The sequence below is a fragment of the Achroia grisella genome, unplaced genomic scaffold (genome assembly GCF_030625045.1).
Source record: "Achroia grisella isolate CSIRO2021 unplaced genomic scaffold, CSIRO_AGI_Agris_v1 utg660, whole genome shotgun sequence".
Lineage (NCBI taxonomy): Eukaryota > Metazoa > Arthropoda > Insecta > Lepidoptera > Pyralidae > Achroia > Achroia grisella.
The window spans coordinates 4,060,975-4,078,046 of NW_026712984.1; the positions used below are offsets into that span (position 1 = coordinate 4,060,975).

Consider the following 17,072-nt stretch of genomic DNA (forward strand, 5'->3'; position numbering starts at 1 on the left):
GCAAACACCCACGATTGCGCGCGGTTGTAGCATCAAAATACGTTTAGTAGTTTTTGCGTGAAAGAGTAAAAAACATCCATACTCACAAACTTTTGCAGTTAAATTATTATTAAAGCGCTGGCTTTCCCGTGGTAAATTGCACGTGCTAGTGATCGCGCGGGAAAGCATACGTCGCGTAGAGACAGCAATTAATGTGATAAAATGGATTTTTTTAAGAAAACAATATTCCGAATTTCACTGCCTTTACTTATCCTTTAACAGAAATGCAGCTTATAATATTAACTGACGATTTTTGACAAAACTATTATTAGATAATGTATATTATGACATACAGTAATAAAGCCGAAATGTTTTGATTAATAATGTAAGCCACTTACCTCAGTAACAATAGGAGCATGTTTCTTGGCTGATTTAGACTTATGACTTGCTATTTTTGTGTCCAACATCTTGGGCAGATTATCTCTCACGTGACTGATATATTTATTTCTCCTGTAATGAAATAAAAGCGTATATGTGTACATATATAGATATATAAACATGCTGACAATAAAAATAAGAAATAGGTATGTTGTTTTTTGATGAAGTTAATCGACCATTATCCATACTAATATTATTTCTAATAAAAAATTTGAAAGAATATATTCATGAAATATGATATAGAATTAAATTATATCACGCGACTTTTCTGCTTTTTATACGAAAGATAAGTGTGTATGTATTTTTTGTACAAAAAAAAACACAAAAAGTATGTACGTGTGGTATGGCCAGTATATATGCAAACTAAATGTAATGCCAATTAGCGACTTCGTTGCGTGACAAACAAAAATTATCTTTATCGAATTTAGTGTTTTGCGAAAGTCCAATTCCATAAACCATATAAAAAAAAATACTTACACTCAAATTAGAATCCTCTTATTGTAAAATCAATCATCTATTTTAGTAAGCATTTATTATCTGTTCATATTAATGGTTGAATGCGGAACTACTACTAATGAATAGAATAAGAAATATCCAGATCTTACTGTGTATATTTATCTGTATTGTCCTTCATGATCATATCATTACCGAACACCTTCCGGATTGTATCGTGTACCTCCCCCTTCTCAGCCGAGCTACTGCATACCCCGAACATGGATCGAAGAACATTCATCATTACAGACACTCTCTATCTGTGGACGAAATATTCTGGTTGTAACATTTTCCTTTATTAAAATTAGCTGTTCATATTCATTACTTAATGAATTTATATAATTTTGCTTAATTCCGCCACTATTAGCAACACTTTCTCTATCCGAGGATGAAATATTTTGCTTGTACTATTAAAATTAGATAAATTAGCTATTCAGATTCATTACTCAATTAATATTCACTACTCTATATATTATTTTGTTTATTTCCGCCACCATTAGTATATGTGTGACCACACATATTCAGTATGGCAAGAAGCGTTAAGCATAACTGAAACTGAGTCGCAGTTTGGACGCCAAACAGCCAAAACTAGGATTCCAAGCTATATCCAAACTCTATTCATTGTCTGGATATACCTCGTTTAGAGTTGAAACATGTGTCGTAATATGGGTAAAGATTGAATAAACGGTCAGATTTTTATTACCTATAAAGAAAGTCGTAACGATTCCTGTAGCTGTGGTCAGGTTTCTGCACTTAATATTTGTGATCACATATATACTAATGGTAGCGGAATAAAATAAAATAGTATAAATCCATAAATTAATGAAATGGACTTCCGATAGACTAGACTAGGAATCAGCATAAAGAGACAGATAACGGAAATAAACCTAGATAAACAAACGAAATAAACCTAGATGAACTTTATAAATAAGTAAATAAATCATTATAAGCTCTCAAATTATTACCTCTTTTTTTAATAAAGCAATGAAAAAAACGATTAAATTATAAAAATACCACAAACATATACCAAAAATCGCATAATAATAGGCATAAAAAGTAGTGATAGGAAAAATATTTTAGTTAACTTAGTATTTCAATTTGACAATGTAGTGAGAGACAAAAACATATTTTAAATTGATTAAATAGGTCTGACATGCGGAGCAAATAATACTTACGTAAAAATGTGACATAAGCTGGTTAGTTTTTTTTTTATTGCAAATGGAGGCCCACGAGTTGGTAAAATCATTGTAATAATGAAAATCGTAATTTCAAAATTCATGTGCACGCTTCGTTTTAGCAAAGAGAAAAACTTTATTAGAGATGCAGAATAGAAAAAGGTATTTGTATAATACATTGCTAAATTTTCTATGTTTTAAAAGTGATATAGAAAAAAGAAATTATAATGAAACATAAAACCTACTAATTTATAACTCCGTACACAGAATTGAATGAATTTACTATATTTTCATGTTTCGCGACATAAAGCTTCTCAACAGTTCACATCTTTATCTCACCCTTCAACAGACACACATCTCACAAAGCTAGGTGCTATAAAAAATATTTCAGCTGGTTCATTTTTAAATGAAATTAACTATGAATGTGAGTGACTAACCGTTTGTGCAAATATTTTAACTGCCCATGAATATGTCAGCTCGGTCCGCCAGATACTTTATTATTTTGCTACCCAACTTTATTTATTGACAATGTTTGGGTTCAGTGCGAAATAATGAACGAAATACGCCCAAAATATAATCAGAATGCATTCCAATTAACTGTGTTGTTTTTTATGTAATTTTGTGAAAATAACAAGCCAGTTAAATCGAAATCGAATCGTTTACTTGTAATATTATCATCATACTAGCTGACCTGGCAGACGTTGTCCTGTCTTAACTATAAATATTAAATTATCTTAATATACCAATTAATTAAGTTAAGAATAATTCCGAGTAACTTTCTTATTTTTTTCTTTCATAAGGACCTTCTCCTGAAAAAAGCGAACAAAAAAATTGCGAAATTGGTCCACCCATTATTAACTTGACATAAAAATTGTAGGTAACTATTTCACAGATGAATGTAACGAAAATCTTGTATTATTTAATAGCTTCACGATCTCGTGACCGAAACAGTTAGGGATTAATTAATATATGTATATTTTTATAAATCTTTTCTCACGTACTCTTATGTACAAAATTGATACTAAAATATGGATACTGAACCCTGTCTATTACTAATATAGCATGCTTTAGGCTGGGTTTATTTATTTATAGGAGATATAGAGGTCAGGGTCACGGTCGGTAGTGCTACATCGTGGCTTCTGTTTTATATTACTCTTCTGAAAATTCTTCTCCATAATATAGACTTTTGGAGTTAGGACATGCGTCATTCCTTGCTGACGAAAAGCCCATCACACCTATGGTTGAGATTGTGGATTGGAAGTCGTCAACAGCCGGACGGCAGAAAAACTGGTACTTGTATCCAATATATAATCACCAATCATATGTTATAATTAGTGGTTCTTAAGATAGTAATAGTTAATGAGCACTTTTTTACAGCTGCTGAAACATCTCTGTAAGTACTATAACAACTCTGTCTGTCATTTTTTTGTGTCCGGCCTTTTCGCGGAAACCGACTGTCAAACTGGCGGTGTTGCCACAGACTCACAGAAAGTTGAACTTCAAACTATATTTTTATTGATTGTAATGATCTCGTGCGTTAACGGTATACCGTGATGGGGTACCAGTGGATGATGATAGAATTGCGATGGTTACCAAATGTAATTCGTAATAGTCATCCTAACATTGTACATAATAGCAATGTGGCGACTTTTCCCCATTACTTATTTCCCCTTCACCCAGCATTCACGATTTCGATTCTATAAATGGGAAGTGTATTTATTTGTGCATTTGTGATGGAGGATGTAGATTATGTATCTGTTACTTTTCTAAAAAATAAAAAGAAATTAAAAAAAAAATTAAATATATAATATCAGTTGCATCCATTGTCAGAGTAAATAAAAAAAATATAATCTAAGACTTATGTCACTAGGAATAATATAAGTTTTATATGCAATTGTGATACAATTTTAGTAAGGTATACTTGCAAGTATTGTGTATTCATTTTGGGGTTCTATATACAGTAACCAAGTGACCTCAATTAAAAAAAAAATGGTATGAGACTGCGAGCTTCTCTTAGAACTATTACATATTGTTAGATATTAAATTTTGATTCAAATCTGTCGTCCTATGATAATCTTCTTAACACCTTTGTCACAGATAAAATAAATAAATTGTTAAATTCTATTACTATATCTAGTCTAAATAAAGACGATACAATATTCACGCACTCGTTTATCAATAATTTAAGTAAATTCTGATTTGTAATGGCAATAGCAAATCATATTTTATATTTTTGTTTCATGCTTATAAGTTATCAGCTGTAATTTCAATAGCAAACGGCAAATATGTAGATTATTTTCAAATGGTTTGATAAATTGTAGGCTCGGACAGTTCGGTTGCATAGGAGATTGTGGAATAAACTACCTGGATTTCTCGAGAGATTACAACATGGGGTTTCAAGATAATTTAACATTTCTTAAGCGTTTCCAACGTATACGTGACACTCCTGGTGATTCTAGCCATAGTCCACGGCAACCATTTACCATTAGATGAACTGTATGCTTGTTTGATATGATGAGTTATCAACAGCCTTACTGTCAATATTGATTCATAGATTTACGTAAACAATTTTATCTACGCGTGGCGCGGCAGACCTGAAATTATGATAGTTTGTTATAGTTTTGTGATCATTTCTTTGTTTACGTCTAGCGTCTTTGTGTAAGTCTATTTGAGTATCCAAACTTATACTATAAGGATGTGGATAGATTTTATTTGATCTTCAATGTGCGATGTAAATCCTATGTGATGTTGTAATGATAGTGGTTTATTTATTACAAGCTATTACCCGCGACCCTGTTTTTGGATAATATAACGATAAGAACATTTAGATGCATTACATTAAAAGTATTACAAGAGGCGGTCCGCTGTTAGCAATCTCTTACAGACAACCTGATATTGACTGAGAGTATTTACATAGAGAAGGTAGTACGAGCACCATAGACAATATATTTATTATACGCACATAGATAAATATACATTATGTAAGTATAAATAAATAAACTTACATACTATATACATACATCTTATAGGTATATAAATTCTCGTGTCACAATGTTAGTTACCATACTCCTACGAAACGGAGTGACCGATGAGCTCTTGTCCTTGGAGTTATTGACTCTTCCAACGATTTTCCATCCTCCTTAAATATAGATACGACAGGACTCCAACCTTTTCTTTAAATTTTTTCCTTAATTTGATATAGCTGTGCCTTTGTCTTCCTTTTCCCTTCTTACCTTCTATATTTCCCCTCAATAATAATTTTTATAAATTCGTGCCGTATTATGTGTCTTAATACTAGTCTAGTTACATAAAGAAAAGAATATTAGCGATACTTCCTGACCATTACTCAAGCTGTTAAATCATGAAAACGGCACATACAAACTTACTTTCGCATTTAATTAATATTAGTTAAGATAATTTGTTCATTGTCGGATTTTGTGCTTAGCCCTAATTCCTATACGGATCCCAAGTTCGTGCTGTTGGAACGAGTCGTGGGATTTATTTAATTACTAGCTAAGTTAGCGACACAAAAGTTATGCGCCGTGGTATTCGCAACTTGACTTTCTTGTTTGTTAATAAAAAAATATAAAACTAACATTAGACTCTAAGTAAAGCTTACCAGAATGTATTAAGTAATTTTACTTCACTACTCATCTAATCGGTAATGCCGTTTCTGAGTTTCACACAAACATATAGAAAAATTTATAGAAATTCCAATAATAATTATTTTTGGTTCAATTACGATAATAAAGTATTAAAAATTTTATTGTGGGGGATAATAGAATTTTTCATATATCAACGAAGTACAGACTGCGAACAGTTACATTTTCATTATTTTTGGTACTTGTTTTGTTTGAAATAAGACATTATATATCTATTATTATCTATTATTTAACTATAATAATCGGTACAAACTAATCGGTGAAAACTACAGTTAATTTATTGCATTAGTTTCTGCATGTACCGTAATATAAAAGAAGACAAAAATTATAAAAACTGTTGTTATGAACTTTCTATGTATTCGTATTCTTTTTTCAGTTAATAATAATAATTATTACGCTCAGAAAATACAATCATAGAAATAGAAAATCTTTATTCAAATAACCTGAAAATAATCACTAAATTGAGTACTATTAAGAATATAATAACTAAATTGTTAAAATGTTAATAAAATAATTTCATTTCATTTAATTTCATTCCACTGTGACCAAAGGTGATCTTAACTCTAGAAATTTCAAATATAACATATGAGAGACAATAATATACATTAATTAAGTGTAACAATATATAAAATTGTTCGTTGCCAAATTTTGTTTTTACCTCTAATACGGTTACGGATCGCAGGCTCGTTATGAGAACGAGTTGTGGGTTTTATTTAATTATTTAATATTTCCTAAATGCCCGCCATAAACGGCTTAGTGGATATATTATGATAGCACTCGTAATACTCGTAGTTAACAAGCTTTTACATGCGACTTTGACTTCATAAACTTTTGTTCCTATACACATATCCAGATTATTTTTTGTGAACAGATAATCTGTTTCCAACCTTGTAATACAATCTATTTTCATCTAAAATTTTAATAAGCCAGAGTAACAAACATATATTCAGATAAATACACTTTTGCATTTACATATATAAAATTAGTATACAACAGTATTCAAACATACCGTAAAAATTATAAATTTCAATCAACTTCAGTCGCGTTAGATCATATGTTGATAAAGTTTATATGGAATCATAAGAACAACTACCAACTTCCAAATAAAACAGATCAATAATAATAATATAGGGAAATGTGGAAAGAGGATTTATAAGACTATTCTTCAAGTCTCACCAGCAACAATCCCACATGTACTATTATAACATATACTACTATTATAACATATAGTTAGTAATTACCCCAAATTACCTAAAAATGCAATGCAATTGATAATTTCTTACATTTTTATAAAGTCGACTAGCTGTCTCGGCAAACGTTGTTTTATCTTAAAATAAAAAAAAAAATTAGGGGTGGACTACCCCTAACATTTAGAGGGATGAAAAATAGATGTTGGCCGATTCTCAGACGTACTCAATACGCTCACAAAATTTCATGAGAATCGGTCAAGCCGTTTCGGAGGAGTATGGGAACGAAAACTGTGACACGAGAATTTTATATATAAGATAACAGTAACAAAAGTCGCAGTTTGGTCAGAACAGTCAACACTAGGCTTTCAATATATCCGAATTCTTTTCAGTTCCTGGTGAGGTCTCGTTCAGAGGCGAATTACGTGTTGCAATATGGATATAGATGCAATAACGGTCTGAGTTTGGTCACCAATAGAAGGTCATAACGCTTCCAGCGGTCCATTTACATGTGAGACCACAAATTTTCGCAATGAATATTTGTGGTCTCACATGTAAATGGTAACAGAATTAAGCAAAATAATGTTTATCATTACCTAATGTTACCTAATTGTGTTAATACTCATACAGTATTATATAATATTATGTTACCTGTGCTAGTATTAACATCGCCCATACAGCCATGTCGCGCTCGTCTAGGATAACTGCGGCTCTGCGCCGTGAAATATTGAGCATCTATGGCGCTTTAAGATTGCGCGGGTAAATTAAAAACAACATTCAGACTTATTCTGTAGACAGACTAATTTTCATGTGCTTTTTATTTCTAATTGTTTTATTTCTATTGATTATACCTTTATACGTCTGCAATTAAATTTTATTATAATAAAATACCTATATACATACAACAAACCTGAATATAAATACAGCCCCTAGTAACATACCTAAGAAATAGACTTCCGTAAAAGATTACCTATATCGATAAAATATTAAATAATCAGTTTTTTTAATCTTGCCAACCAATTTAACATTACATCAACTCAAACAATAAACCGATAAACGAGATCTAATAACTTTGACCCATCTCCCATCTTCACGGTTTTTGGTTTATTGAAAATCGATAGAAAGCATTACACGATTGTAGAATTAGCTTGAAAGGGTTCGATTTGAAAATCACCGTAAACTTTATTTGAAAACCGGTTTTGTGTTTTAATCGGAGTTGTTTACGAATAGTTTTGTAACAAATGGTAATGAGAAAGCTTTGTAAAACTAATGGATAACTAGCTTACTCGCGCAACTTCGTCTCTTACCTAATAGAGAGGAAGCTATGAAAAGTATTTGGGTTTGTATTTAGTTTCTCTTATTTGTTTTATTTGCTTTATTGACCACTAAAATTGGTACAAAAGGTGGACTTAATACTGTAGCATTCTCTCCCAGTCAACCTTAGGGATGTACATAGATACATCTTATTTCACATTTCTCGTTACTTGTCGCTATCGTCTGATTGAGTGCTAAATTGGATCAGTTTAGCACAAGACTGACTTCCCTCGAGACGGCTGACTCCAGACCAGACCCAGAGTAATACTTTTTTGCAATATTTTTTATTGAGCGAGATTTAATAAAGCTCAAATTCGTCAATAAATAGGCTATGACACAAACAAAACAACCAATGTTTATGCGACATCTGGTGGTAGCAATCAAATGACTTGGGTAACAGCTATGTCTTCTAGTTAGCATTCTATAACATAATATGTTGCTAATGTAGTTATATCTATTGTAAACTCTAAAAAGTCATCTCGTGGATACGTCCGTTTTTATTTTGATGATAATGGAATTGCTCTCGCCTGTTTTTACGGTTTTCGCTGGCGGGGCACCATTGAAGATGATAAGATGAGCATGAGGTAGGTCGTTTACCGTTTACCATCATCGTGACAAATTCATCAATATATTTATGCACGATGGTTTCCATGGGGAATGTCAAGGTGGTCGATATTGACAAGGTTTTTGCTAGCAATGAGATCATCAGTCGACATTACTAACAATCCTTTCTAAGCTGTTTTTAGTTTATAGGGTGTGATTACGCATTGAAATTACAGGATTTTGAAGTATGACATTTAATGAAGAGTTGACATTTCATTAAGATGTCATATTTCTTTAATAAAATTCTTTTATTCTAGAAAAATAACGTGATGTCCTTAACGTTCATGTATATAGGCGTTTATAATATATACCATCAATGATAGTAGATATTGTGTGCAATAAATTGGAGTGTCTGTTTGCGTTAAAAATATAAATAAATTTTTTATATACAGACATATGAATATAAATAAGTGTTAAATAAAAATGTATTCTAAGATAAGTAAAGTGATATTTGCAAGTATAACGAGTATCACAAGTCAGTCTCAATATTTTTCATATAGGACATTTTCAGTCATTTATGCATGTAAATTTTTTTATAGTTATCCCCAACGTCCAGGACGGCTAGCTATACTTTAGTTGAAAAGAACTGACAAGAAAATCAACTGATAATCTTCTTATATATAAATTTCTCGTGTCACAGTTTTCGTTCCCATACTCCTCCGAAACGGACTGATTCTCATGAAATTTTGTGAGCGTATTGAGTAGGTCTGAGAATCGGCCAATATCTATTTTTCATCCCCCTAAATATTAGGGGTAGTCCACCCCAAATTTTTTTTTTAATATTAAGGCAAAACAACATTTGCCGGGACAGCTAGTATTTTATATAATTTTATCGTGATGAAGCAATGGTAGACAGGTAGAAAATCGGATTGTTTACCGTTCAAAAAAAATATTAGACATAAACTTTGTGACGTATTTATCACCTTTCGCGACAGATTTTAACCTAAAGACCCCTCTAGCCCTTTGTGTGTTTAAATTAAACGCAATACAATTATGCAAATGACGAAGGTCGAACCTGAACTAGTTATAGGATAACATAATTTGCGTTACGTGTTTCCTTTTGGAAGCATACGGAATTAATGTGTAAATTTCTTTGGCGTAGGTTGGGGTCACAATGTCGGTAATGGAAGTATGTAGTGTCCATACAACAAGCGATAAACAGTTGGTAAGTGGTAACTCTACTGGCTCGTAGAAAATACATATTTATAACTGAACTAGCTGTGCCTGCGGTCCGCATTAAATTTATAGCCCATGTTTTATTCTGATGTATAAGCTTAATATAGCTTATAATTAATATATCTGTAAAGTTTCATCAAAATCTGTTCAGTAGTTTTTTCGTGAAAGAGTAACAAACATTCATCCATGCATACTTACAATCTTTCGCATTTATATAAATATATATTGTTGGTTGTGTTAAAGCTGCTTTCAGTTTACTTTAGGAGAAGTGGGATTTTGTTTTGTAATTGAAATAAAGCGACGGTGGCCGGCCGGGCCGGCAGATACGATACATACACAAATATAGCTACGGTCCACTATAGACCAACGATATATATATATATATCATATTTAATATGATATATATAAATTTTCTAATTTTACCATATCTAGTACATTTTCATAATTACATCTTTTTCTATTAAACATGGGGCATTCTGAACTTAAGCACTGAATGTGTTGTCTACTAGGCTATTATTTATTGTATATTTAAAATTTATTAATTATTATTTTTTAATTTATTAATCGTGTATGCGGAGCTAGGGTTTTGTTTTGAAATTGGTGCTTAACATAAACGTGGATGAATGGAAAGGAAGAGGATGACCGAAAAAAAAAAATGGATAGATTGTGTGAAAGGTGATATATAAAAGGAGAGTAAGCTCAGATATGACGGCTGATAGGGATCAGTGGAGGAAGAGGACATTCTGTTCTCACCACAAACAATGGGATAAAGGAAGACAATGATGATGAATTTATTAATTTTCTAAATCTATATATAACTCAAAGGTGACTGACGTAGTGATCTATCAACGCACAGCCCAAACCACTGGACGGATCGGGCTGAAATTTGGCATGCAGGTAGATGTTATGACGTAGGCATCCGCTAAGAAAGGATTTTGCTTAAATCTTTCCCCAAGGGGATAAAATAAGGGATGAAAGTTTGTATGAAACTTTGTCAATTTTAAACCGATCGGGCTGAGACTTTGCATGCATAAAGCTACTATGACGTAGCCATCCCCTAAGAAAGGATTTTTATCAATTTCACCCCTAAATGGATAAACTAACACGAGGGAAGCCGCGAGCAAAAGCAAGTTAAATATAAAACCCGGTCACGCCAACAAAGTCGCAATTACTACAATTACCCATATGTCATTAGTCTATTGATGTTTATTGTAGATAAACATATCCAATATACATAATCGTCTGTCGTGGTATGGGCATATAATGCGTATGAATGAAGATAATATTTGTTGGCAGGTGTTACATATAAGTGAAAATGGTTATAAAGGTAGAGGAAGACCGAGAAAGAGATGGATGGACTGTGTGTAAGATGATGGTAAGAAAGAGACTGCGAATAGGGATGATTGGAAGAGAAAAACATATTACGCCGACCGTAATTAAATGGGATAAGAAAGAGGCAGATGATGATATCCAATCTAGATAAAACTACGGTGATAAAAACATAAGGTATATAATAGTGTAAATTAAGTTTCAATTTCTTGTAACATAAATTGCGAGTTTCATAAATTTGTCTGCTCTGAGTTTTATTCCTGAACTCGAAGCGCTTAATCCGAGTAATGAATCTGGGATCCTCCCCTCGCTTAACGCTCCCCAAACGGCTCTTTAATAGGGGTCGTAACTTGCTAGCAGTTGCTCGCCCGACTAGCCTTTTTTTTTATATACAAGTTGTAAAATCTGAACTTTAAAAGCAAAGCAATTATTTATTCATAATAAAAGAGAAAGCATTACAGATGTATATTAAAATTATAAACGAATGTTGTTTATCTATACATATAAATAAAATTGGAGTGTTTTTATTCAATTCTGTTTGTAATATTGAAATAACCATAAAAATAAATTTATATTCATATGCAAGTAGTAAAAAATTTTTTACTACTTGCATATGAATATAAATACGGTACATACACCAAAATAACATTTTTTACAATTTTTGTTTGTCTGTCTGTTTGTTCCGGCTAATCTCTGAAATAACTGGACCAATTTTGACGGGATTTTTTTTGGCAGGCAGCTGATGTAATAAGGAGTAATTTAGGCTACTTTTATTTTAGAAAAAGAAAGTTAAATTACACGCGGACGACATCACGTATACAGCTAGTTTTAAATATGTTGTTAAATAAAAATAAATTGTAGTTAAATAATGTAGATACTTATATATAGATAGATACTTATGACACCAATGACAAAATAGTTTTTAGAATTTTTCTTTTTCCCTATACCTTTGTGCATGATAATTCTGGAATTGTATTATAAGGCCTTGAGTTTGGATATAATTGATGTCTTGTAACAATCCAGTGCTGTTTTATTCCAATTCTTTTTTCATGTAATTAGAATAGCAAATTAAGAAATGGTAAAGACGGCTAAGATGTGTCCTAAAATTTCACTGCCTTATTTCCACTATTTAACCGAAACATTACTTACAAAGCAAGCTGCTTGAGGTTGGCCACTGAATTAGCAATATCTTATGACAATTCGCACAGCGCCAACTAGTCCCACGCTAAGCAGAGCTTGTATCATGGGTACTAGATAACTGATATAAAAAAAAAAATATGTATATATATTTTTTTTATAAAAATATACATAGAAAACACCCAGACTAATACAAAGAATCGTACTCATGTTTGTACCGTGCGAGGAATCGAACCCACGATCATCGGAAATAAGGCGGAATGTTAAACTGCTAGACCACCGTCCGAAATAGAAAAGACTGAGGTACCTAATCAGACGATTTTATAGAAAATCTACCTCGATACAATTCAATTGACTGACTGGTTGACTGTGTTTGTCACCGGAAATAACAACTAAATTATTACTTCTGTGGTCTGGTATACGCCGGCCGCAGTCGCTAATTTTGACGTTAAGATGGCCACACCACTGTTGTCTCACGAATATTAATTATGCAGGCAACAACAGCTTCCATATACTAGTAATTAAAAGCAGTATCAAGGCTGTGATCCTTATAATAATAAGCAAATATGTATGTACGGTAATGTCTTTTTTACAATGTTTATTGAAGTGATATGTCTATTAACTGTTAAATATCCTACGATTTATATGTTGATAAATAAAAATAATAAGAGTTTATAATACCAATATAGCTGTATAGGATGTTCCTTAGTGTGGATAAATCCATAAAAAAAATTTTAGCGCCAAAATGTAAAAAATTAATTTTAAAAACACATAATATTATAGAGATCAGAAGGGAACTGTAGAGAAAATATATATTGTCATATTTATAACTTAAATACATTATAACAGATGTAATGGTTGGAAGTAGAAGTTTTCATTGTTAGTATAGAACATTTCCTAACTTAACACTAACCTATAAACACTAACTTGGTAGCACTTCATTTTCTTTATTGAAATTATTGGCCTTGGATGCATAACATCATAGGTCTCCGGAAAGACAACACGTGAGTACCATCGTGATACTACCATCACCGGCGTCACATGATGATATGATGATAAGGTCTTAGTGGTGTTTTCGCACACCGCTTTACTCCGAATGGTCGCAGGTTCGATTCCTCGTACGGTGCAAACATTTGTATTTATAAGTATGTTTGTTAGTATCGGTTTGGGTGATTTATGTATGTTATGTTTTTAGTTGTAATAAAAACAGCGTCGCCAGCTTTTGCACAGGCGGGTCCATTCCATTCCATATCCATCAAGTCTGCCATAAGTTAATTTAAGACATGAAGGCACCTCACGAATAACAACATACGATATCGAATAAACTAGTTCGCTTGTAAACAAATGCTGTTTCGCTCTCATTTGATTACAAACTGTATCGAATCGATTTACGAGTCATTTATTTATAGACTCCTTTTACAGCTCTGTAGTTGATCGAATGGGGAATCGAATGTTGACTTACGCGAAATTGTTACGAATTATACAATGCTCATATAACCTTAAAATAGTGTCTAATCTTTTTTTATAGCATAGGGGATAAACGATCTTGCGGCTCACCTGATGGTAAGTGATTTCCGCCGCCCATGAGCAACTGCAACACAAGGGGAGTGCGTTGCCGGCCTTTTAAGAAGGAATATGATCTTTTCTTGAAAGTTTTAATATCGTAACGGTTCGGAAATACCCATGCTGGAAGGTGATTCCACAATGTATGCGTGGCAATAATTACATTTATAGTTTACTAGCTATTGCCCGCGGTTTCGCTCGCTAATTTGTCCCGTTAGGGGTGGAATTTACAAAAATCCTTTCTTAGGAGATGCCTACGCCATAACATCTACCTTCATGCCAAATTTCAGCCCGATCCGTCCAGTGGTTTGGGCTGTGCGTTGATAGATCACTATGTCAGTCACCTTTGAGTTATATATATTTAGATATAGGGTAGGAGTGCAGAAAGCTAATATTTTTATTAATTTTTGCTTAAAAAATACATTGAATCAATATAAAAAATACTACACACTCTACCATGTATTTCACACACACGCATTGAAACAGTTTCTGATAATAGTCAAATTAATTGTGGTTGAATTTCGACAATTGAGTGATCACTAGTAGTAATAATAGAACTGTATATTGCGCAATAAAAAATAATTATAGAAAGAGCACTTTGTATAAATGTGCCTAAAAGTAGCCTAATCACTTAAAGTAATCTCTTATAGACTCGATTATTGATTAATTTAAAGTCGAAATTAATTAATGTTAAAAAGCTTGGATTATTTTTATTGATTTATGTTGTTACTCAAATAGGTATATATGTATAACATGTTGTGAATTACTGCTTTTGATAGTTAGTGTTCACATAAAATCCTAAAAATGTAACATCGAATATTTCTATAAAAGAGTAACATGTAATGGACCTAGCAAGTTAAGCATAAGCATATTAAAACTGCACTCGCGTCTGATAACGGTTCTTACCTTCTATTTATTGTTTTCCATCTAAAATAGCCATACTCAATCTCACATCCCTAACCCCTATAATAAGGGAATAATGGGGGTGAAATCACTTGGCGAACTTTTTTCTCTCAGTACGCTAGATCCTTTCTTGCTCAGTCTTTTTGTAAATTAATCTTTTTTTTAAGTAAAAAATTGGCCATACGGTCGTGAATTTAATCATTCGTATTTTTTTTCAGATTATCCATCCAGAAGAGATTTCATTGTATCTTTATTACAATGATATGTCTTCTTTTTCTAATTTACTAAGATTTTATACTAAGTAATGACTTTATTTTGGTATACACATGTATAGTCTATATTAAATATTACTACATACTACTACATTGTCAGGTTAGACATATGATGGCATGAAGCAATCAATTCAAAACCTTATAATGATAATGTAATATGGTTCAAAATGCTATAAACATGAACATGTCAGCCTGAAATAGCCTGACTGACATCTTTATGAAAGTCAACAGACTGAGTGCTAGTGATAATTTAGTGCTTCCTAAATGGCTACGACATTGTAACTCTTTGTATCTATGTAATATGTTCTGCGTACTCATAAAACTGTGAAGTTTGTATAATAATCATTTCCGGGGGAGTAGGGTTAATAATAATAATAACTGTTTATTGCGCACAGATAAATAAAGAACAATAAAAAAGGCAGTCTTATCGCTAGTAGTATGTAATGTTATATTATCTGTGCTAGTAGCAATCTCTTACAGACAACCTGTTATTAAATGCTCCTAACCTAACATTAACTCCTCCTTCTCTATCTATGAAGATACTACTAATAAATAAGGGAAGAAAGTATATATCAAAATTCGTCATTTTTTAAACTAGAACGATGAAAATTTTTTTTTGGCAATCGATTGAATATAACCAACCCCACTAAATAAAGTCAGGATGGCCTGACTTCATGCTCATCCTATTGCCCTCCACTGGTATTCAGCCAGCGAACAGTTAGCATATGCGATTACATTAAAAATATTAATTTCCTTTAGTTACAATGTATTTATAAAAAACAGACATTAAGATATTTAACGTGTATGTATGTATTTATTATTTTATTAATCCAATATATATCTTACTTATTCATACATGTATATAATAATTTTGTTTACTGTATATTTATATAATATATATATATATCTTGTATAGTTATTTATATGTATTAGCAAATTTAAAACAGCTCTCGCTAATACCCCATTACGCTTTCTGTTTATACCCTAAGGTTAGCTGGGAGAGAATGCCATACGGCATTAAGCTCGCCTGTTGTACAAAATTTTTTTTTGTTCAATAAAGAATAAATAAATAAATATCGTCATATATACATATATGTAAATATCTAAATATAATATATGTTGTAATTGGTACAAACAGATATAGACATGTATATTTGTATGTATACAACTCATCTTTCACTATTGGAGTACTTATTTACTGCGCTTGCGTCCACACTGTGTACCAATTATAGTCGATTATTATTCAATTACAGAGCCCTCTAGTCAACTGAGGGGCTTTAATTCGTGCCTGAAAACGACGTTTAGGCTTTTCTTCCATTTCAAGTTAAGTGCGATGTGAACGATACTGAAGTAGTCTGTATACGAGCATTATATTTAATTAAGAGTATTTCATCCCTTGATGAAGGATGAAAGTTTATATCAAAATTCGCATTTTTTAAACTAGAACGATGAAAATTTTTTTGGCTATTGATTGAATATAACCAACCCCAAGGTCTATACATACCTCAGGGTTGAAATCAGGGATGAAAGTTTGTGCAGAAGCCGCAGGGTCTGATTAGTTGATCTAAAGCTTCATTATTTCATTGGTGTTCTTTTGTAGACGTTTAGCAATTTCTTAAGCATAGCATAGCATAAACTTTCATCCCTTATTTCAACCCCTTCCATATTCTTTTTGTGATTAAACATCGCCTATAACATATAGGAATAAGAATATGGTCCGTTCTGTGGACACAGACAGTCTTTCTTCATATCTTTCTTTAATATACTAAATTATCGTGAAAAGGTAACACACAGACAGTTGTATTACGACACATTTTCGCGCTTAGGACAATACTGCTCGGT

General features: G+C 32.2%; 1 protein-coding gene across 1 annotated transcript in view; it reads right to left on the minus strand.

The window, feature by feature from the left end:
* LOC131849681 (E3 ubiquitin-protein ligase RNF123-like) overlaps positions 1–1,983 on the minus strand; it is a 36,200-nt gene extending 34,217 nt beyond the window's left edge. The window contains exons 1-3 of the mRNA XM_059199794.1: positions 1,875–1,983; positions 1,023–1,169; positions 378–489 (exon numbers count right to left, since the gene is read on the minus strand). Of these exons, the coding sequence (XP_059055777.1) occupies positions 378–489; positions 1,023–1,153 (243 nt within the window). The 5' untranslated portion in view covers positions 1,154–1,169; positions 1,875–1,983. The remainder of the gene's footprint in view (positions 1–377; positions 490–1,022; positions 1,170–1,874) is intronic.
* Positions 1,984–17,072: the final 15,089 nt, after the last annotated feature.